The 16,957-nt window shown below is 45.7% G+C and overlaps 1 protein-coding gene across 1 annotated transcript in view; it reads left to right on the top strand.

Moving 5' to 3' along the window:
* Positions 1–16,647, top strand: part of DBNDD2 (dysbindin domain containing 2) — a 36,053-nt gene extending 19,406 nt beyond the window's left edge. Inside the window, exons 2-4 of the mRNA XM_084853958.1 lie at positions 2,333–2,488; positions 3,698–3,844; positions 13,719–16,647. Coding sequence (XP_084710084.1) covers positions 2,333–2,488; positions 3,698–3,844; positions 13,719–13,921 — 506 coding nt within the window. The 3' untranslated portion in view covers positions 13,922–16,647. The remainder of the gene's footprint in view (positions 1–2,332; positions 2,489–3,697; positions 3,845–13,718) is intronic.
* Positions 16,648–16,957: the final 310 nt, after the last annotated feature.

Here is a 16,957-nt window from a genome sequence, read left to right as displayed (position 1 = left end):
GCTACTCCATGTTGTTCTTCCTCCTCTTCCTCCTCCTCTGTTGCTTTGATAATGGATTATCTGGATTCCCTGAAAGGTGGGGAAAAAGACTATCCCAACTCCCAATCTATTCATAACAAGCTGTGATGGTTAAGCTTCTTGGTGGAATTTGGTATTTTCCCCTCTTCTGTCCCCCTTGTGGTTTGCATCATGGAAAGAATTAAAAGAATGGATTTTTTTTTAAATGTAGACAGGAACAGGGTAATCTGTTCAAGGGTGAATTGTTGTATGTGATTGGGGAAGTGTCCAGATGGATTACAGGACTGAAGAAACTTGTGAGCAGGTACATTAAAAACATTGGGAAAAAACAAACTTGGTAACCTTTCCACTTCAAGCAGAAAAGTATCCAAGAGCTTGTCTCCCTTCCCTTCGAAATTGGGATCCATAAATTGGTTTTTATTCTGGTCAGTTTCCCTAACCCATATTGTTGTCCATTTAAGTTGTCCCCTGCTAGATCAGAGTGAAGCACTTTGTAACACATCTTGCTCTTGTGTAATTCCAATTAGTTTACAAAGGAGCTGACTCTTTGCTTTCATCTAGCAATTTCTTGCAACTTTCATAAGCCAGGTAGAACCTGAGTTGCTAGCTCTAAGCAGGCCCCTTTCTAAGATCTCTGCAAATATAGGTTGGGCAATTTATTAAGAAAACTTTGCTAAATCTGAGCTGAGTTCAAAGGAAAACAGATCTTAATACTTAAACCTTCTGTTCAGCCTTGAAGATATGGCATGATTAAGTATTTTAATGGGTTCCTTTTGCTTTTAGCACGTGTATACAGATATCTGAATGCAAATATTAAATATTAAAATGTCTACCTTTGTTTGTTTTTACTTTCACCACAGGTCAAGCAATGGAGATTGGGTGGGGGCTTTCATACTATGGGGGAGGTGACTAAATCTCTCCCTTCTGGATTTTTTTAAAAAAATTGTTGGTAGGGATGAGGACCACTAGATAATGAACTGTGAAGATGGCATGGATAGGAGGAGAGGGTGATCCTCTGAGTGGCCACCAGTCTAGTAATTCACATGATGGCTTGTTCCAGAGGAGGGGTGTGCAGAAAGTAGATCTCCAGATGTTTGGGACTTCAACTCCCAGCATTCCTGACCATTGGCCATGCTGGCAGGGGCTTCTGGGAGTCGACGTCCAGAACACCTGGAGATCTCCCTTCTGTGCACCCCTGGTCTAGAGTACCCATATGCCTGATGACTGCTCCCCAAGCTGCTTATACTTGTTTAAGAGTGAAGGTTTTCATTCTAGCACAGGGATGTGGAACTTCTGGCCTGTGGAAATTCTGCATCGGGCCTGTGGGTGCTCCTGGACTCCCTGGAGTATTCCCTGCTGTCAGCTCTGATCTCAAACTGGAAATAACAGTGGGGATTCCCCAGTGCACTGCTCCCCCTCCCAAGTGGGCGGGAGAGTGACATGCAGGGAAATCCCCAGTATTTCCAAACTCAGATCAGAGGGTAACAGCAGGGATGTGGGCGTTGGGGGACTCTTGCAAGTCTGCACCTAGCTGAGTTATCTGGGACTGGATGTGGGCACTGTACAGCAAGCTGCTGTCAAGACAAGCTGTCAGTGCCCTTTTCAAGAAATAATGGAGTGACGATCTATCTTCACAGATGGGAGAAATATAGAAAGGCTTAAAAATTATTTCAGAGCCTGGGGAAAAAAAGAGGCTGAAAGGTAGACAGAGAGCCTGATACTCTGGTTGGTGTCAACTTTTCCCAAACTATAGCTCTGCAGGAACGAATGTACCTTGTTTGGCCAAACACAACAGTAGTGCTTCCCCCACCCCCTAGAGTTCAAGGTAGTTTGAAAGAGTTTGCCGCTTCATTCATTTCAATGCACTAATTTATTATATTTCTATACCGCTCCATAGCTGAAGCTCTCTGGGTGGTTCACAAAAATTAAAAACCATTAAAAATACATTATACCAAGTGCAAAGCCATTTACATAAAAACATGTAAACAGATTTGCGCGCGCACACAGATAACATATATCTAAAACCCATTTGCTTATGATGTGTATGTGCTCATCCCGTTTTCACCTCTGGTAAACAGCTTTTGTAGGGTTCTGTTTCAAAACCTGCTTGACAAGAAATGACAATAGGGCAAAAGAAGGCACTTGTGTAAGCCATGAGGAGTGAATATTCTGTCATGTCACTTTTAACTCTCTCTAAAATACTGTCGGCCTCTAGCCTGTTTATGTTCTGGGAAGTCTTACCCTTTAGAAAGGTTGTCTCTGATTCTCTGCTGTTCTGTTGCCTCAACTTCTCTTCTGTCTGGTCCCTTTGCAGCCGACATGGAAAATGGGCAGCGGGGGCTGGATGCAGAGCAGATGCAGCAACAGCAGCTCAAACTACGTGAGAGACAGAGGTTCTTTGAGGAAGTTTTCCAGCATGATGTTGATTTCTTCTTCCCAGTCTCCCATCTGCAGATAGAGCACAGGAGACGTAAGTGCCACTTGGGGACGGGTGTAAAACCATAGACCAGGGGTGTCAAATCTCTTTCAGCCTAAGGACCAAATTCTATTTTGGAGAAGCTCTTGGAAGCTGCATTCTGGTGGTAGGTGGGGCTGAAGGCAAAAGGGGGCAGGGCCAACCCTCCCCCCCAGCATATTGTAGCTTAAAGCACTTACTGCCAGTAACTCAACCTTAGGAGAGGCATTTCAAGCTTTTAGAATGGGGAAAAAACTATACAAAAATGAAGAAACTGCCAAATGATTGGCAGTCAGGGGAAAGGGGGTGTGGCCAGGGGAAGTAGCCATCTGGGGAACCCCTGAAGGCCAAATTGGGACTCCACATGGACCAGATTTTGCCCATAGACCTGAGGTTCAACATCCTTGGGATGGGACTATGGGAAAGGTTTGGACCACTTGCTAAAGCCAGCCCTACCATTAGGCAAGATGAGACAATCGCTTCAGATGGTAGATGCTGGGAGGAGACCAGCAGTCTCCCCCATTGCTCCTCTTGAGTCCCCCAGCTGTTCCCCTCTCTTAGAAGATAATGCTGCGTATGCCACACAGCCAGTCCTGGGCCTCCGAAATTATCCTGTTGCCTGAGGTACAGGTGGAGGATTCTGTTGCCAGTGTTGCAATAAGATTCCCCTGCTAATCCAGTCAGCTTTGTACGTGGAATGCGTAAGGCTGTGCCACCTTGTGCTTCACCTCAGGCAGCAAAATGGCTTGGACCTAGGGATGTATGAGAATCTGTCCATCCATGGAATCAGCTTTTTTTGGTTAACAAATTTGTGCAAATGCACAAGTGCGCATTTGTGCAAATTCACATGTGCAAAAATGCACAAATTCCCCCCAAATGCAAATTTTCATGCTTTAGCCTATGTGGGAAATGTGCATTTTGGCCTTTTCTTTTTTAAAAAAACATTGTATATTTTCCTATGACAAAATTTGTGCAAAATTCAGGAAAGTTAGAAAGCCGGTCCGCAAGTCTGCGGAATCCACCCAAGAGGGGAAAAGCCGGTCCACTGCAGAATCCATGGGCTGGATTCATGAAAATCCGAACTCATTTGGTTTGATTGCGGATTTCTCTGACATCCCTAAGTGTAAGCATTTATCAAGCAGGCTTCTGACGCTGTATGTTACAGTACGTAATGGGTATCCATCAGTGCAGCATGGTATCTGATGGCTTCCATGTCTTTGCAAGCTCCCTTAGGCAGCATTTCTTCCATGGAGGTGAATGTGGACATGCTGGAACAAATGGACATGATGGACCTCTCTGACCAAGACACTGTGGATGTGTTTCTCAGTTGTGGGACAGAGGACAACAACAATGTCGCTGCCCTCTTGCCAGGTATGTACAACTCCCATAGCCATCCCTATCAGCTTCTAACCACATCCAACTCCTTTTCTGACTATTTTATTTATTTATTTATTTATTTATTTCTATACCACCCAAAAGCCGAAGCTCTCTGGGTGGTTCAATTGCTGTGGTATAGCTCATTATTAAAGAGAGCCAATGTAGTGTAGTAGTTAGAGAGTTGGACTAGTACCCAGGAGGCCTGGGTTCTAATTCCCACTCAGCCTTGAAGCTCACAGGGTGTTTTTGACTCTCAGCCTAACCTACCTCACAGCACTGTTGTGAAGATCAAATGGGCAGCAGGAGGACCATGTACATTGCCTTGGGCTCCTTGGAGGAAAGGTGGGATATAAATGTAACAAACGAATAAAATAAAGGGAAAGAGCAAGAAATCCAACCAAAGACATGGGGTATGTGTGAGGAGGACCAACACAGCTCCACTACAGATATCAGTGAGGGAAGGATTTTTGTCATTGTGTTTCCTTGACTACTTGGGGTATACAGCTGACAGCCTCCTATATTGTGGTAGGTGATGAGCGCACGAGGTGTTACACAATGAGGCACTGTGGAGCTCGTAACAGGAACCTCAGAAGCTGAGATGCAGACTGAGTTTGATGAACTATCTCAGACTATCTGTGCTAGGACTCGGCACCCCCTTCAGCTTAAGTGGGGCAAAATGGCTCCCAATATCAGCATCACTGATGAGCAGATACTAAGCTGAATCTGCACAAGCTACTCCACCCACATCTTTCCAAGACACAGGTGGGGGCAAGCTATCCTTCTGTAGCAGAGGTGTTGAAACTCTTTCAGCCCAAGGGCCGAATTCCATTTCAGAGAAGCTCTCAGGGGCTGTAATCCAATGGTGGGTGGGACTGAAGGCAAAAGGGATTGGGCCAAAAATACAAAGATTAGCAATGTATTGTAGCTTAAAGATCTTACTGCCAGCAACTAAGCCCTAGGAGAGGCATTTCAACCTTTTAGAATGGGGGGGGGGAATGCACAAAATCTGGGAAACCACCAAACAATCAGTGGCTGGGGAAAGGGGGTGGAGCCAGGGGAAGGGTGTGTGGCCATCTGGGGATCCTTGGAGGGCCAGATTTGGCCCATGGGCCTTAGGTTCTGTTGTTGTTGTTCAGTCGTTCAGTCGTGTCCAACTCTTCGTGACCCCATGGACCATAGCACGCCAGGCCTTCCTGTCCTGCGTTCTCTCCCGGAGCGTGCTCAAGTTCATATTCATTGCATCAGTGATGCTATCTAGCCATCTCATCCTCTGCTGTCCCCTTCTCCTTTTGCCTTCAGATTAGGTTCTGTACCCCTGCTCCATAGTCTAATACTGTTTACATGGGGTGGGCAACCTTCTTTCTGTTGATGGCCACATTCCTTTGCAGGTAATCAGTCAGGGGCCATATGTTGGCAGTGGGTAGGGCAGTGGGCAGGGCCAGAGCCAAAAGTGGGTGCGTCATTGTCACCCTTCACTCTGTCATCCCTTTTCTTTCCCTCCCTCTTCCTTCCTGCCCAGTGAGATTATGGTCATTACTTGATTACAGACCATACATGCAAAGAGGAACACGAATAAGCACCCCAGCATGCTACTTGACATGGCAGAGCGGGGGGCTCACTTGATCAACTGGCAGGTAAATGTGAGTAGATTTGCCCATGGGTAGGTGTGCCAGCTTCCGGTGTGAAACAGCGCGCTGGGAAAGAGAATTGGCAATAGCTTGGAGGAGAGGCAGGGAAAAAAAGAGCACCAGTAGTTGAGAGATTTTGAGCTAGACAAAAGCTTGGCCCCCTTGGCTACTAGAAGTACCACCTTTAATTTCTAAACCTTTGGCAGACCCTAACTGCATTCAGACTTTTTTCTGCAACTATGAGGGCTAGAAACTTTAAAAACAAATTCACAGGTAGATAAAATCCATTTGAATTAAGATTATGGCTGGTGTATTGCATAGTTCAGACTCACAATTGTATGCCTGGTCCTGATTTTAGGATTTATGGAGCTAGTTCAGGGACCCGGGAGCACTCTGTTGTTCTGCTCCTCCATCCATCCATACAATGGTGAAAAATACAAATGAAACCTATGTAAATCTTTTTACTTACCCATTTGGGATGTTCTCCTTGTATCTGTATATCCTTATCTGCACAAAATGCGCATTTTACATAGTGATAAAGAATGAACCCACTCTTTTTACTATGTATTGAAAGTTTATGAATCAAAACAGGGTCAGCTGAATATGTTCCTTTTCTAGGCATGTTCCCTTGAAGTGACATTGTTGTTGCCTCTCAGCAGGATGTGAAATTTAGGAGGTGAAATTGTCACCACTTCCAAGGCAGATTATCAAATGGCCAAAGGAGAAGACTGAAGCTTTTAAGAATTATGTGCTGTAAAAGTGATTGGCTTTTGATTCATAGGTTCCCATCCCTAGCTGAGAATCCAAATGCCCCTGAAATCAATTAGTTTAAACCCAGAAGACATCACACGCCACTGTGTTAATTCAAAAGCTATCAAATTATTAACTCACATAAACTGTTCTCCCACTCCCTTCTTCTTGCCCGTTTTTTCCCATTCAAATACACATCTCAAGGCTTTGCTTTATTTGACCTAGACCCCTCCCTGCTCTCTGTTACTAACCCTACATTTTCTTTCTTTTTCAAAAAGTTCCCACCCTAAGTCAGTGAAAAGTACATTTCCTTCTTTCCAGTCCCTAACGTGCTCACATGAACCTATCCAAACAAGAATAGATGATGGAATAAATGCCGAATGTGATGCAACTACTGTTAGCCAATAGTTAATTCTGGGCTTCGGTCAAACTTGGCATGTCGTCAGATGGATCAGGGGCTGAAAAATGGCTTGCTCTATTGGTGCCACTTAGAGGGCTTGGAACGTCTCCCTGTATGCTCTTCTGAGCCTGAGCAACGGCAACCTTTGTGTAAAGATTGGCTCTTCTGAGCCACTTGCCTGTTCTTCTCTGGACGGCCAGTGATATTGGAGAAGCACCATCACTTATGCTACTCTGGGCTCCCCAGTGTTAGGGCACATGCTTTGCATGCAGAACATCCCAGGTTCAATCCCCAGCATTCCCAGGTAGGAGGGCTGAGATAGAATCCTGCCCGAAACCTTGGAGAGTTGCTGCCAGCCAGTGTCGACAATACTGGACTAGAGAGACCGGCTCAGTATAAGGCTGCTGCATGTGTTCCTAAGTTCCTTTAACACAATTGTTTAGGAACAGAAGCAACAAAATGACTTCTGTGCTGCCCTAAGTTATACCGCTGAAACAAAGAAAGCTCAGGGTAACCAAGAGTGGATATTTGAATGGAAGAACAATGAGCTCCATTCAGTTCTGTTACCGTAAACAAATTCCTGGGCTCAGAATTCTTTGATTCTAAATGTATTGTCCTTTTGCACCTGACTCCCATTGGGGGATCTCAGGGTTCTAGTAAAAAACAAAGTAGATCCTGTACACCTGAGGTCTGCCCACCCCTGCTTTAAACATTATCCTGGCACTCAATGCAACACAGGGGAAGACTTCTTTTAAAAAGGGGCCACAGTGGGGCCCGGAGTAGCGCAGGTAGAAGTGCTCCTCCCTTCCTGGCCCCATTGCCTGGTTAGCCAACTGGGGCTGGGAAGGGAAGAAGCCTGCCCAGGGCCCCCTCAAACATGGAGCCATGCCTGCTCTGTTTCCCTCTCTCTCCATTCAGCAGGCTACTTGCTGGACGTCCTGAAGTCATCACTTGCAGAGAGCTTTTGAAATGAGGCTGAGTGCTGCATAAAAATAGGCCTAGGCCCAGAGGTCGCCCACTCCTGTTATACTGGGACCTCCTCTACAGGCTGCACATTTGGGGCTTCCTGCATGGGAGCCATGACCCTAGTTGCAGGCATAGCAGGTGGAGGCTGGTGGCTCTCATTTCAGTGGGGCTATGAATCCTTTCTGGGTTTCAGTCAGAACCATCCAGAATTCTAGATGAGCTATCCAGTGTACTGAGCCCATTTTGGGGATAGGGTTCAGCACCTTGGAGAGCTCCTTGAGAGTTCTGGCTGGTTCTGGCTGACACCCAGAATGGATGCACAGCCCCACCAAAATCGGAGCCACCAGCCTCCACTGGGCCTAGCACTGTGTTCTTTAGGGCCTCAGGCGTATGCATAGCCAAGCCAGAGGACATAGATTTCCATAACTTCTTCAGAAGCTAATTTGTATGTAGAGATGCAAATTTAGAAATGTAAATAGAAATGCAAGACATCTCACCTTGGAGGGGACCTGTGTGCCTGCTCAGTCTGCTGACTGTATATAGGCAACTTTAAGGTCTCTCCTCTCCTTTCTGACGGATCTTTGTCTTTAAACTGGACTTTGACTGGACGGCCCTTCAAATAGAAAGCTGCCCACTGTAAAGAAGGATACGTGGCCACCCTATTAGTCAGGAGAGGAAAAACCAGGGGTGCTTCCAGATAGAGGGGCTCCTGACACTATCCATCAAAACTCATTGTGTAGCTATTTTATCTTTTCTTCTTTGGGGTGCAATCCTATGCATGTTTAGACAGAAAAAAGTCCTCCAACTCCCAGCATGCCCCAGCCATGCACCCGTAATGTTTTTTGTTTTTGTTTTTTCTGGTAAGAAAAAAGACGGAAGCAGCGGAATAGTATGAAAACATGGGAGGGTTACAAATGGAAGACAAAGTCTGGACCCTCTGTAAAATTCTGTGTTTGAGGCAGGGAATTGAAGCCCAATAAAAGCCTTGGCTGGAAGGACCCCAGGACTTCTCATTTCACCTTCAGCTCTGGAGTACCTCTTCTTCTCTGAGTCTCCCCACCCTTTGCTTTCTACCCCCTTGCATTTTCCTTAAATGCAACCATGCTGTTTATCCTGGGGAGTGGATAATGGAAAGCCCATGGAGGCTGTTGCCTAGCAACCACATGCCTGTTGCTAGGCAGTGGCGCTTTCCTCCCTCCCCCCACTTTCTCAGTTTGATTGAATAGCTATGCCTGAGGCTTTCAGAAAGGAAGGAGCAGCTGCTACAAGGAAAGGGAAACACTGGGTCTCTTTTCACACCTGAGTTTTTTAGCAGGGTTGTTCTTCTTTAATCACCAGTTTTTGCAGAAGCTTTAGATGACGCCGCTGCTCTCCTCCTGCTATCTCACAACTTTCCTTCCCTCTTCCCATGTTGTCTGAGAATGGGGAAAACCCGGCATTTTCTGTGCTTGGGATTGAAATAGTCATTTTCCCCCTGTGTATTTCCCCTTTAGCGCTTTGTCCCACTTTGTGTGGGCATGTGCTAGGGGGTTTTGCTGGGCAGTGTTGAATAACATTGTCATGACAACAAATTGGTGGGGGGGTGGGGGGGCAGTCACCGACCATGCTTCCATGACCATTCCTGCCTGTTTCCCATTCCACTACAGGCTCCAAGATCTCCTTGAACACAGCAATGCTTAGTTCTGAGTAAACTCATTGGCTGTAAGGCTTTCCTTTCCTGGGAGTAAGTGCTATTGAAATCTGTGTGGCTTGCTCCTGAGTAGGCATGCATAGGAGTGCATTGTAAGTCTACTTAGAGTAGCAGTCTTAAGGTCTCCCATCTCCTTCAGTGCATTTACTTTGAACCTCCCCCTCCCATTGACTTCACTGACTGCTTCTTCTCCCTTTTGCTCTCTAGATTGATGGGCTTTTTTCCTTCCAGGGTGGATGGGGGAGTCTCCCTTCATAGCCACGCAGGAGAAAGGCTTGACAGTTAGGATTTCAGTGGGTATTAAAAGTGCCTTTTCTCCTCCCCTGAATAAATTCAACATGCAGAGCTTGGAATGGTCATTTTTAATAGTTTCCTTTTTGGGTGTGGAGTTGTTTTAGAGAAGGCAGTAATGCTGAGGTGGTGTTCCATAGTATTCCCTCCCACCTAGCCAGCCACTATCTCTTCTCCTAGCCCACCTTGCAGGGTCATTGGGAGGCCAGAATAAGGGGGAAGAGCAACAATAGCGCCGGGGTGGGGGGAAGCAAGCGAGATCTAATGAAGGTGTCCCCCATGAAGCGGTCACCTGGGGTGGGGGGGCTGCTAGGGATGGTTTGGTGCATTGACTGTATACAAGTCCATTTGTGGATTTCTTACTTCTGTAGCTTGGAACTCGGAACTCGGTGTATCCTTCAAACTCAGTAGTGCAAGCAATATACTGCATTTAATTCCATCACACATTGACATATTTAGCAGAGAAGGACTAGCAGCACCAGCAACCTTGGGGTAACCCACTGAGAAGACTCCCTCTCCCTTGGAGGAAGCAGGGGACCACCTCCCATAGCCTGCTATCCAGATCACTTCTGACTTCCCACCTGCTGTGGAGGGATGGGGCGGAACCATCAATCAGGTTACAGGAGCCAGTGATCAGGGGAGGGGAGGGGGTATGGCACCAGCAGCCCCCTTCAGTCCTGATTGTTCTGTGCAGCTTGGCCCAGCCATGAAAAGATACAGTGCGGAGGGACGCGCTATGATAGATGCCAGTATACAGGGCGAGTATAAATCCCGGAAAGGATCTGGAATCAAAACGACCGGTCTGTAGTGGGATAAAATGCCAGGAGTGAAGACAGCCTAAGAGGGGCCCTTTGGAGCCTCTTGCGGTCTCCCTCCTTACCTGCTAACAGATGGGCTTATAGCAAACAGGGTTGCCACTCTTTTTCCTGTCCTTTGCTTCTGTGCCACTGATAGAAGTAATTAGCAGGGGATAATACTCAATCCCCATGCTGTGGAAATCTTTACTGGCTGATTTCATACAGCTGTGATTAAAGGCCTGTTTAAGTGTAGGGGTGTGTGTATGTATGTTGGGGTTATGTTCACTTGACAACCCTCTTAGCAAGACGCTTACCCTTCGCTGAATTAACCAGTTTATGAATGACAACTCTGGTTACCTCAAGTCAAGCTTATTCTACAGTGAGGGGTAAACCACATCACTTCTTCCATCCCATCATTTTGTGACCTCATATATCATATATGACCTTTGACCTCATATTTGATATGAAATATAAATATATGTTTAAACTGCCCAATAACTGAAGTTGCCTGGGCAGTGTACATATTAAAAATCTTACTGCATGGAGTAGGAATATAGCAGCATAAGGTTAAGCCAAATGTTGTGAGGAGGAACAGAAAAGGCTTACTATGCCCCCTGACCCATAGAAACCCCACCCACTGAAGTTAAAGACAATACCTGTTTACACAGAAGCACCACTAGCAGTAGAAGGATGCTTGACCCCATAGAATGAAAGAATTAAAATGATTTGAACATTGAAAGGAAGGAAAAATACCCAACCAAACAACATAGGATCTAATCAATGTTTCTTATTATTCTAGATAGCCAACATCACTACCTGACTTCTGAATGGTTTAAATTTGTGTAGATCAGCCTTCTCCAACCTGGTGCTCTCCAGATGTGTTGGGAATGATGAGAATTGCAGTCCAACACATCTGGAGAGCACCGGGTTGGGGAAGGCTGGTGTAGATAGCATGGGCTTGAAGCTCTTGCCACTCTCATTCCCAGCATAATCACTCTCATGCTTGGAGACTCTGTTCTGTACAGGAGGAGGCCTATAGGAAGGCAACAAAACCCTGTTCTACTTCAGTGAGTCACCCTGAGTGTGATTCAAACACTTTACCAGCAGAGCCTCCTGCGTTCCAGTTAAACAGCCTCACTGATGAGGTCTCATCAGACTGCGTTATTTACAAGCCACGCACAAAAGCTCCCGTTGCCAAACATGGAGAAGGAATGCAAGGCATGTGGTTTGTCTAATGACAAGGCTGCGGATTCATAGAGAAAATCTGGCCAGTCAGACTGGCTGTTGATGGAGGGGTTATGGGGTCATTGGTTCAACCTGCCCCCACTCTCAGTGGGTCAGTGTATTACACATTCAGTGATGTCTTTTGCAAAGGATTAACAAACTGGATCATCACAATTGTGCAAAACTGTGGGAGCGGGGTGCACTATATTTTGCGCTGTCCGAACCATATGAGGTGCCATGTTCTGTTCCAAGAAGACACCAATGCAGCAACCCGGAAAAAGAATGTGTAAATAAAAAAAAAATCCATCTGTTATACTGTGTAATTCATTCTGTTTCTGAAAAGCATCTTTTCAAATAATTTCCTGATTATTTTGGCAATGAGTGGAGGAATAGAAGGAAGGAGTGGGGGTGAAGACTGTATGAGTACGAAGCACAATAACAACCATGGGAGAGCCAGTGTGGTGTAGTGGCTATTATGTTGGACTGGGGTCTCAGGAGATCCAGGTTCTAGTCCCCACTCAACCATGAAGCTCACTGGGTGACTTTGGGCCAGTCACTGACTCTCAGCCTAACTTGCATCACAGGCTTGTTGTGAGTATCAAATGAAGAGGAGGGGGACCATGTAAGGCACCTTGGTTTCCTTGCAAGAGGGCGCTCTGACACCTGAATGTTCACCCAAATGCCTCCCAGGACATTTACAAGTTTTCCTCCAAATTCATAAGGTCTAGAAACTTGTTTCCTTCTTTCCTCTTCTTAAGCTGAGATTTTCATAGAGCTGAATTTTTGCACCAGATATGAGATTGTGTGCTTGGTGCAGTAATCCTACAGACATGCCTACAAAATAGTAGAGCCCAAGCAACACTTCCTTGTGTGCCTGCAGCTATACCAAGACAATCCTATAAATATCCTTTTATGCTGCTTCCGCCAATACCACACCTGAAATCTGCACAATCCACCTAAAATCCCCACAGTGCAAACAGCACAGTTAAGCTTCTGAGCAAGATGCTAGTATTAATTTGACACATCCCACCAACTTGGAACGTGGCCACTCACTGTTCCCGTCATGTGACTGGGGAAAAGCCACCAAGTTCTGAGCACTGGATAAATTTTTAGGGGAAAAACAACAGCATAGAGGCACTCTCAGGGTTGCTTCTCTGATTACATTTTGCTGTTTACATTCTAAAATGTTGTGCAGTGCAACAGCAGGAAAATGTCCAAAGATGTTAATATTTAGAATTAAATTAAGTCAGGCATGGTGAGGTGCGTGAAAAGACTCTACTTGTGCCTGACTCCTCTGACACTACAAAGGCTTATCCAGACAACCAGAGGAAAGCGTGTCCCCTCTTGCAGGCTTTGTAGAGTGGCTGCAAGGAGCACTTATTGTAATCCTTCTGGCTGGGTAGAGTGTGTGTTTGTCTGTGCATGTAAAATATTGTGTGCAGATTATAATGTCATCTGTAATGTGCAGCTGTGTGGGGCAACATCCATCCTGAACCTGGTGCTCTCCAGATGTGTTGGACTTCAACTCCCATCAGTCCAGGCCAGCATGACCAATGGTCAGGAATGCTGGGAGTTGTAGTCCAAAACATCTGGAGGGCACCAAGTGGGGCAGGCTGTCCTACAGTGTCCTGTGGAATTCTCTGCTACCAGCAAGGGATTTGTGGCAGATGGATGGATCAATATGGAAAAGCTTCCCATATGGAATGAGGTTTGAACTCCTCTCACCTAAAATGTGAACACGGGTTTTGCCATTTCTGCTGTGCTTATAATACCTTTGCAAATGAGTTGCATGCGGCAAATTTGGGAATGGAGGAGGTAGTATGTGTGTGGAATCGCACTACTCTTGGTATTGCAGCAAAGATAAAACTTGGCACATTTGCATTTTCTATTAATAGTGTGGCGTCGATGTCTGTGTCAAACGGTTGTAATAAACAGCGGTGCCTGGGTACCTCTGAGAAACTGCAGCAACGCCTACATTTCCTTCTGCACCTAAAGTGAGGGTGAAGTGGGTGGGATAGCCAAGCTTAGCCAACCAGAAACATTAAGGGGAAAGGAGGGGACAGCAAAATACTAGCAGGTTCATCAGCAGTTTGTTCCTTTTTTTGCCTCTCTCCTTGGTCAGATTCCAACCACTACCAGGAGGAAATTTCTCTGCAAGTGCCCAACACGGCCGAGATCAAATCCCGGATCTCATCCACATCCTCAGCCTCTACAGACCTGAACAGCCTGGACACCAGTGAGGAAGGGGCCGAGACCCCTGTGGTGCAGTCAGATGAGGAAGAGCTGCAGCAAGATGGCCCTGAAGAGCAGGAGACCAAGAGCTAGCATGGAGGGGGGGATTGTTTTGCTTTGCATCCACCCCACCATATGGACCTTGCCAGCACAAGGGGATGAAGGAATGTGGCTGGCTGGCTCTTTGACTCCCACTACGCAAACCCCACAGAAGCTTCCTATTCCAATTGTTGTAGCTGGGGAGGATTAGACATAAGCCTCCTCCCTGGAAGATGGTCCATGCATGGAGAAGGCAAGGAGCAGAGGGAGAATGGGGTGAGGCAAGGGGACCGTAGAATTTTTTTAAAAAAAATCTAACTCTACCGGCTTTTACAGCTAATGCTCCTGCTTCACTCACCCTGACTACTCAGCTGTGGGCCTGGCAACGGTTATTTCAAGCAAGGCCTTTGTGCAAGCTTGCAGTCTCCCCAGCCTCAAAACACACATATACACCACAGATGTTTAGCTGTGATATAACAGAGAATTATATTCCTTTCAAACAAGCAACTGGGATGATGTGTGTTATTGGGAAAAGACCAATGAGGCCTTCTGGGTAGTAAGGATGAGGGGGAGAGGGCTGAACTCTAACAGGACTAAATGCCTGGAGAAGCCACTGGGACTAGGACAGTTTGCTTTTTTTTTTTTTTGTTCATCTCATTCTGCATTATCACACTCCAGATGTGCTGCCCAAGCTGGGAAGTTCAGACACCTAGGAAGAAATGGCTCACAAGAAGAAAAATGGACTTCAGGGAGGGGATGTCTACTTATTTCTGACCCACCAAGCTGAATGCAACCCACACCAGTCACATCTGCTATCCCGGCAGGCACTTGATAAGCCATATTGTTGTTTGCATGAGATTACAGAACAGATCATCAAGTTCCTGGCAGGCTATAATACAGAGACAAGCAACCTGGTCCCTTCCAGATGTTTCAGGTTACAACTCCCATATGCCCAGGCAGCAGGGGGAATGGTCAGGGATTATGGGAGATGTAATCCAAAACTTGTGGAGAGCACCCAAGTTGCCTGCCATTCTACAATACGTGGCTTGTGGGTTGCATTTCCCTTAACTTGGTGCCCTCCAGATGTGTTGGACTGCAACTCCCATCTTTCCCAGCCAGCATGGCCAATGGAGAAGGCAGGCTTAATGAGTCACAAAGGTTGTACAGGCCTGGCTTAGGTGAAGAATGTCTTGGTAGCAGAGTAGCCTTGGATTGCTATCTGGCTAGTTTTGAAGGGACCCAACAGAGTTCACTTACTCTTGGTGTAGTGGCTAAGAGTATAGGATGTGTGAGATCAGTCTTAAAAGTGTCCTTGGTTCAAGTCCCACCTCCAGCATGAATGCATGAGGAGGCTATAGGCAAGCCACTATCTCTTATCCTCGGCCTTTTTCCTCTGCACTTTGGGGACAGTCACATTGACCCACCTTACAGAAATTTGAAAAGGATTTTAGCGCTAAACACTTTGAACACTAAATGCTAAGTCTTCTTAGTGAACATTTGTTATGGTCAGGCTCAGCACCAATTCATGAAGAATGTTCAGTAGGCATACATGCCGAGAAATTAATTGAGGCAGACATAAACCGGTGGCTTACGGAGGGGCTACAACTCTTTGGTACTGAAGCCAAGGAGGTGGGGCTAGTGAAGACCTCTGCCTGTGACATCACAGATCCATGTATGGTCTTTTCCTCCTGGTTGGGATTTGCAGTGGCATATTTAGATACAGTTTAGGTCACACAGTTATTCATACCTAGATCTCTTTCTTAGTTACTCTCATGTAACGTTAACAGTGAACACTCTACACAGGAGACAAAAAGAACCACGAAGGAAACATGTATAGGAGATGGGAACTATTAATCCAGGGATGGGGAATGCACAGGCCTTCCCAATGTTGTTGGACTACTAGCTCTCATCCGATCCAGCCAGCATGGGCAATGGGTGAGGATGATGGAAGTTGTAGTCCCAACAACATCTGGAGGTCCACAGGTTTCCCTACCCATGTAGTGATGGAAGGAAAAGTCCCACGGTGCCAACTGAATATAGGAGGGGTGCTTCCAGATACAGAGCTCCTAGCGTTAGCCATCAAAAGGCTTTGTACAGCAACACTTATCTTTTCCTCAACAAATTTTATTCTGGTAAGAAAAAAGATGGAAGAAGTAAAGGGAAAAGACAGGAAGGCTACAACTGGAAGGGGACATTTTCTGGACCTCCATAAAGTTCTGTGAATGAGGTGTTTGATTGCACCATAAAACACTTATCTGGAAGCACCCTAAGTCTGAATATCCATGACACTTTAGATTATACACCCAACTGCTTTTATCTGTTGACAACCTCAGTGTGTGAAATTACTGCTACCATGGATGGAACACTGTCTCTTGCCTATGGCTATAGCATTTAGTCAATTAATTGGTTAGATTAATCGATTAAAAACATTTTGACTGACTTGATTAAATTTCTATTGCATTGAGGGATGAAAAAGTAGATGTATGGCATCACTACTTGAACATAAGCTATATCTGTTGTGTGTGTGACATAGATAGAAAAACCACATGTGGATTATTGTATCAGAATAATGAATAATTTATATATAACTCCTTTAACAGAGCACTTAACAAAATCTATCTTGTTTATCCTCAAGTCGACTTTAAGACAGGTAATTATGTCAGTTTACAGATGGGCAATTGAGGATGAAAGACAGTGAATGTTTGGACATAACATTATGCCATAGTTAGTTGCTAAACCATGGTTTGTTGCTTTTACCATAAATTGACTTTCTGACAAGCAAACAAACTGCAGAATGTTTCCTCTATTTCTGGTTTGTTTCTCTCCCATCCATTTTGCCAGCCTTAAAAGCAGTTTCATTCCCAGGCTGCTCTTACTAGTTGCCTTTGTTTCAAGGGTAGCCAGCAGCACAAACAAGCCAGGGATAAGTCACTGTTCTGGGTTCAGGCATCATGACAAGCCATGGTTTAAACAAACCAGATTTCATAAGCCAACAACAAACCATGGTTTCTATTGTGGCTTGTAGCTGGTTAACCATGGTTTATTCAGGGATGGGTTCAGATACAACAAGAAGCCAGATTTCAACAAATC

Source organism: Heloderma suspectum, chromosome 4, assembly GCF_057233095.1.
Source record: "Heloderma suspectum isolate Gila_16-S chromosome 4, 16-S_ref, whole genome shotgun sequence".
Classification (NCBI taxonomy): Eukaryota; Metazoa; Chordata; class Lepidosauria; order Squamata; family Helodermatidae; genus Heloderma; species Heloderma suspectum.
Note: the sequence above shows the minus strand (reverse complement) of the source record. Positions and strands in the feature narration are given on the sequence as shown.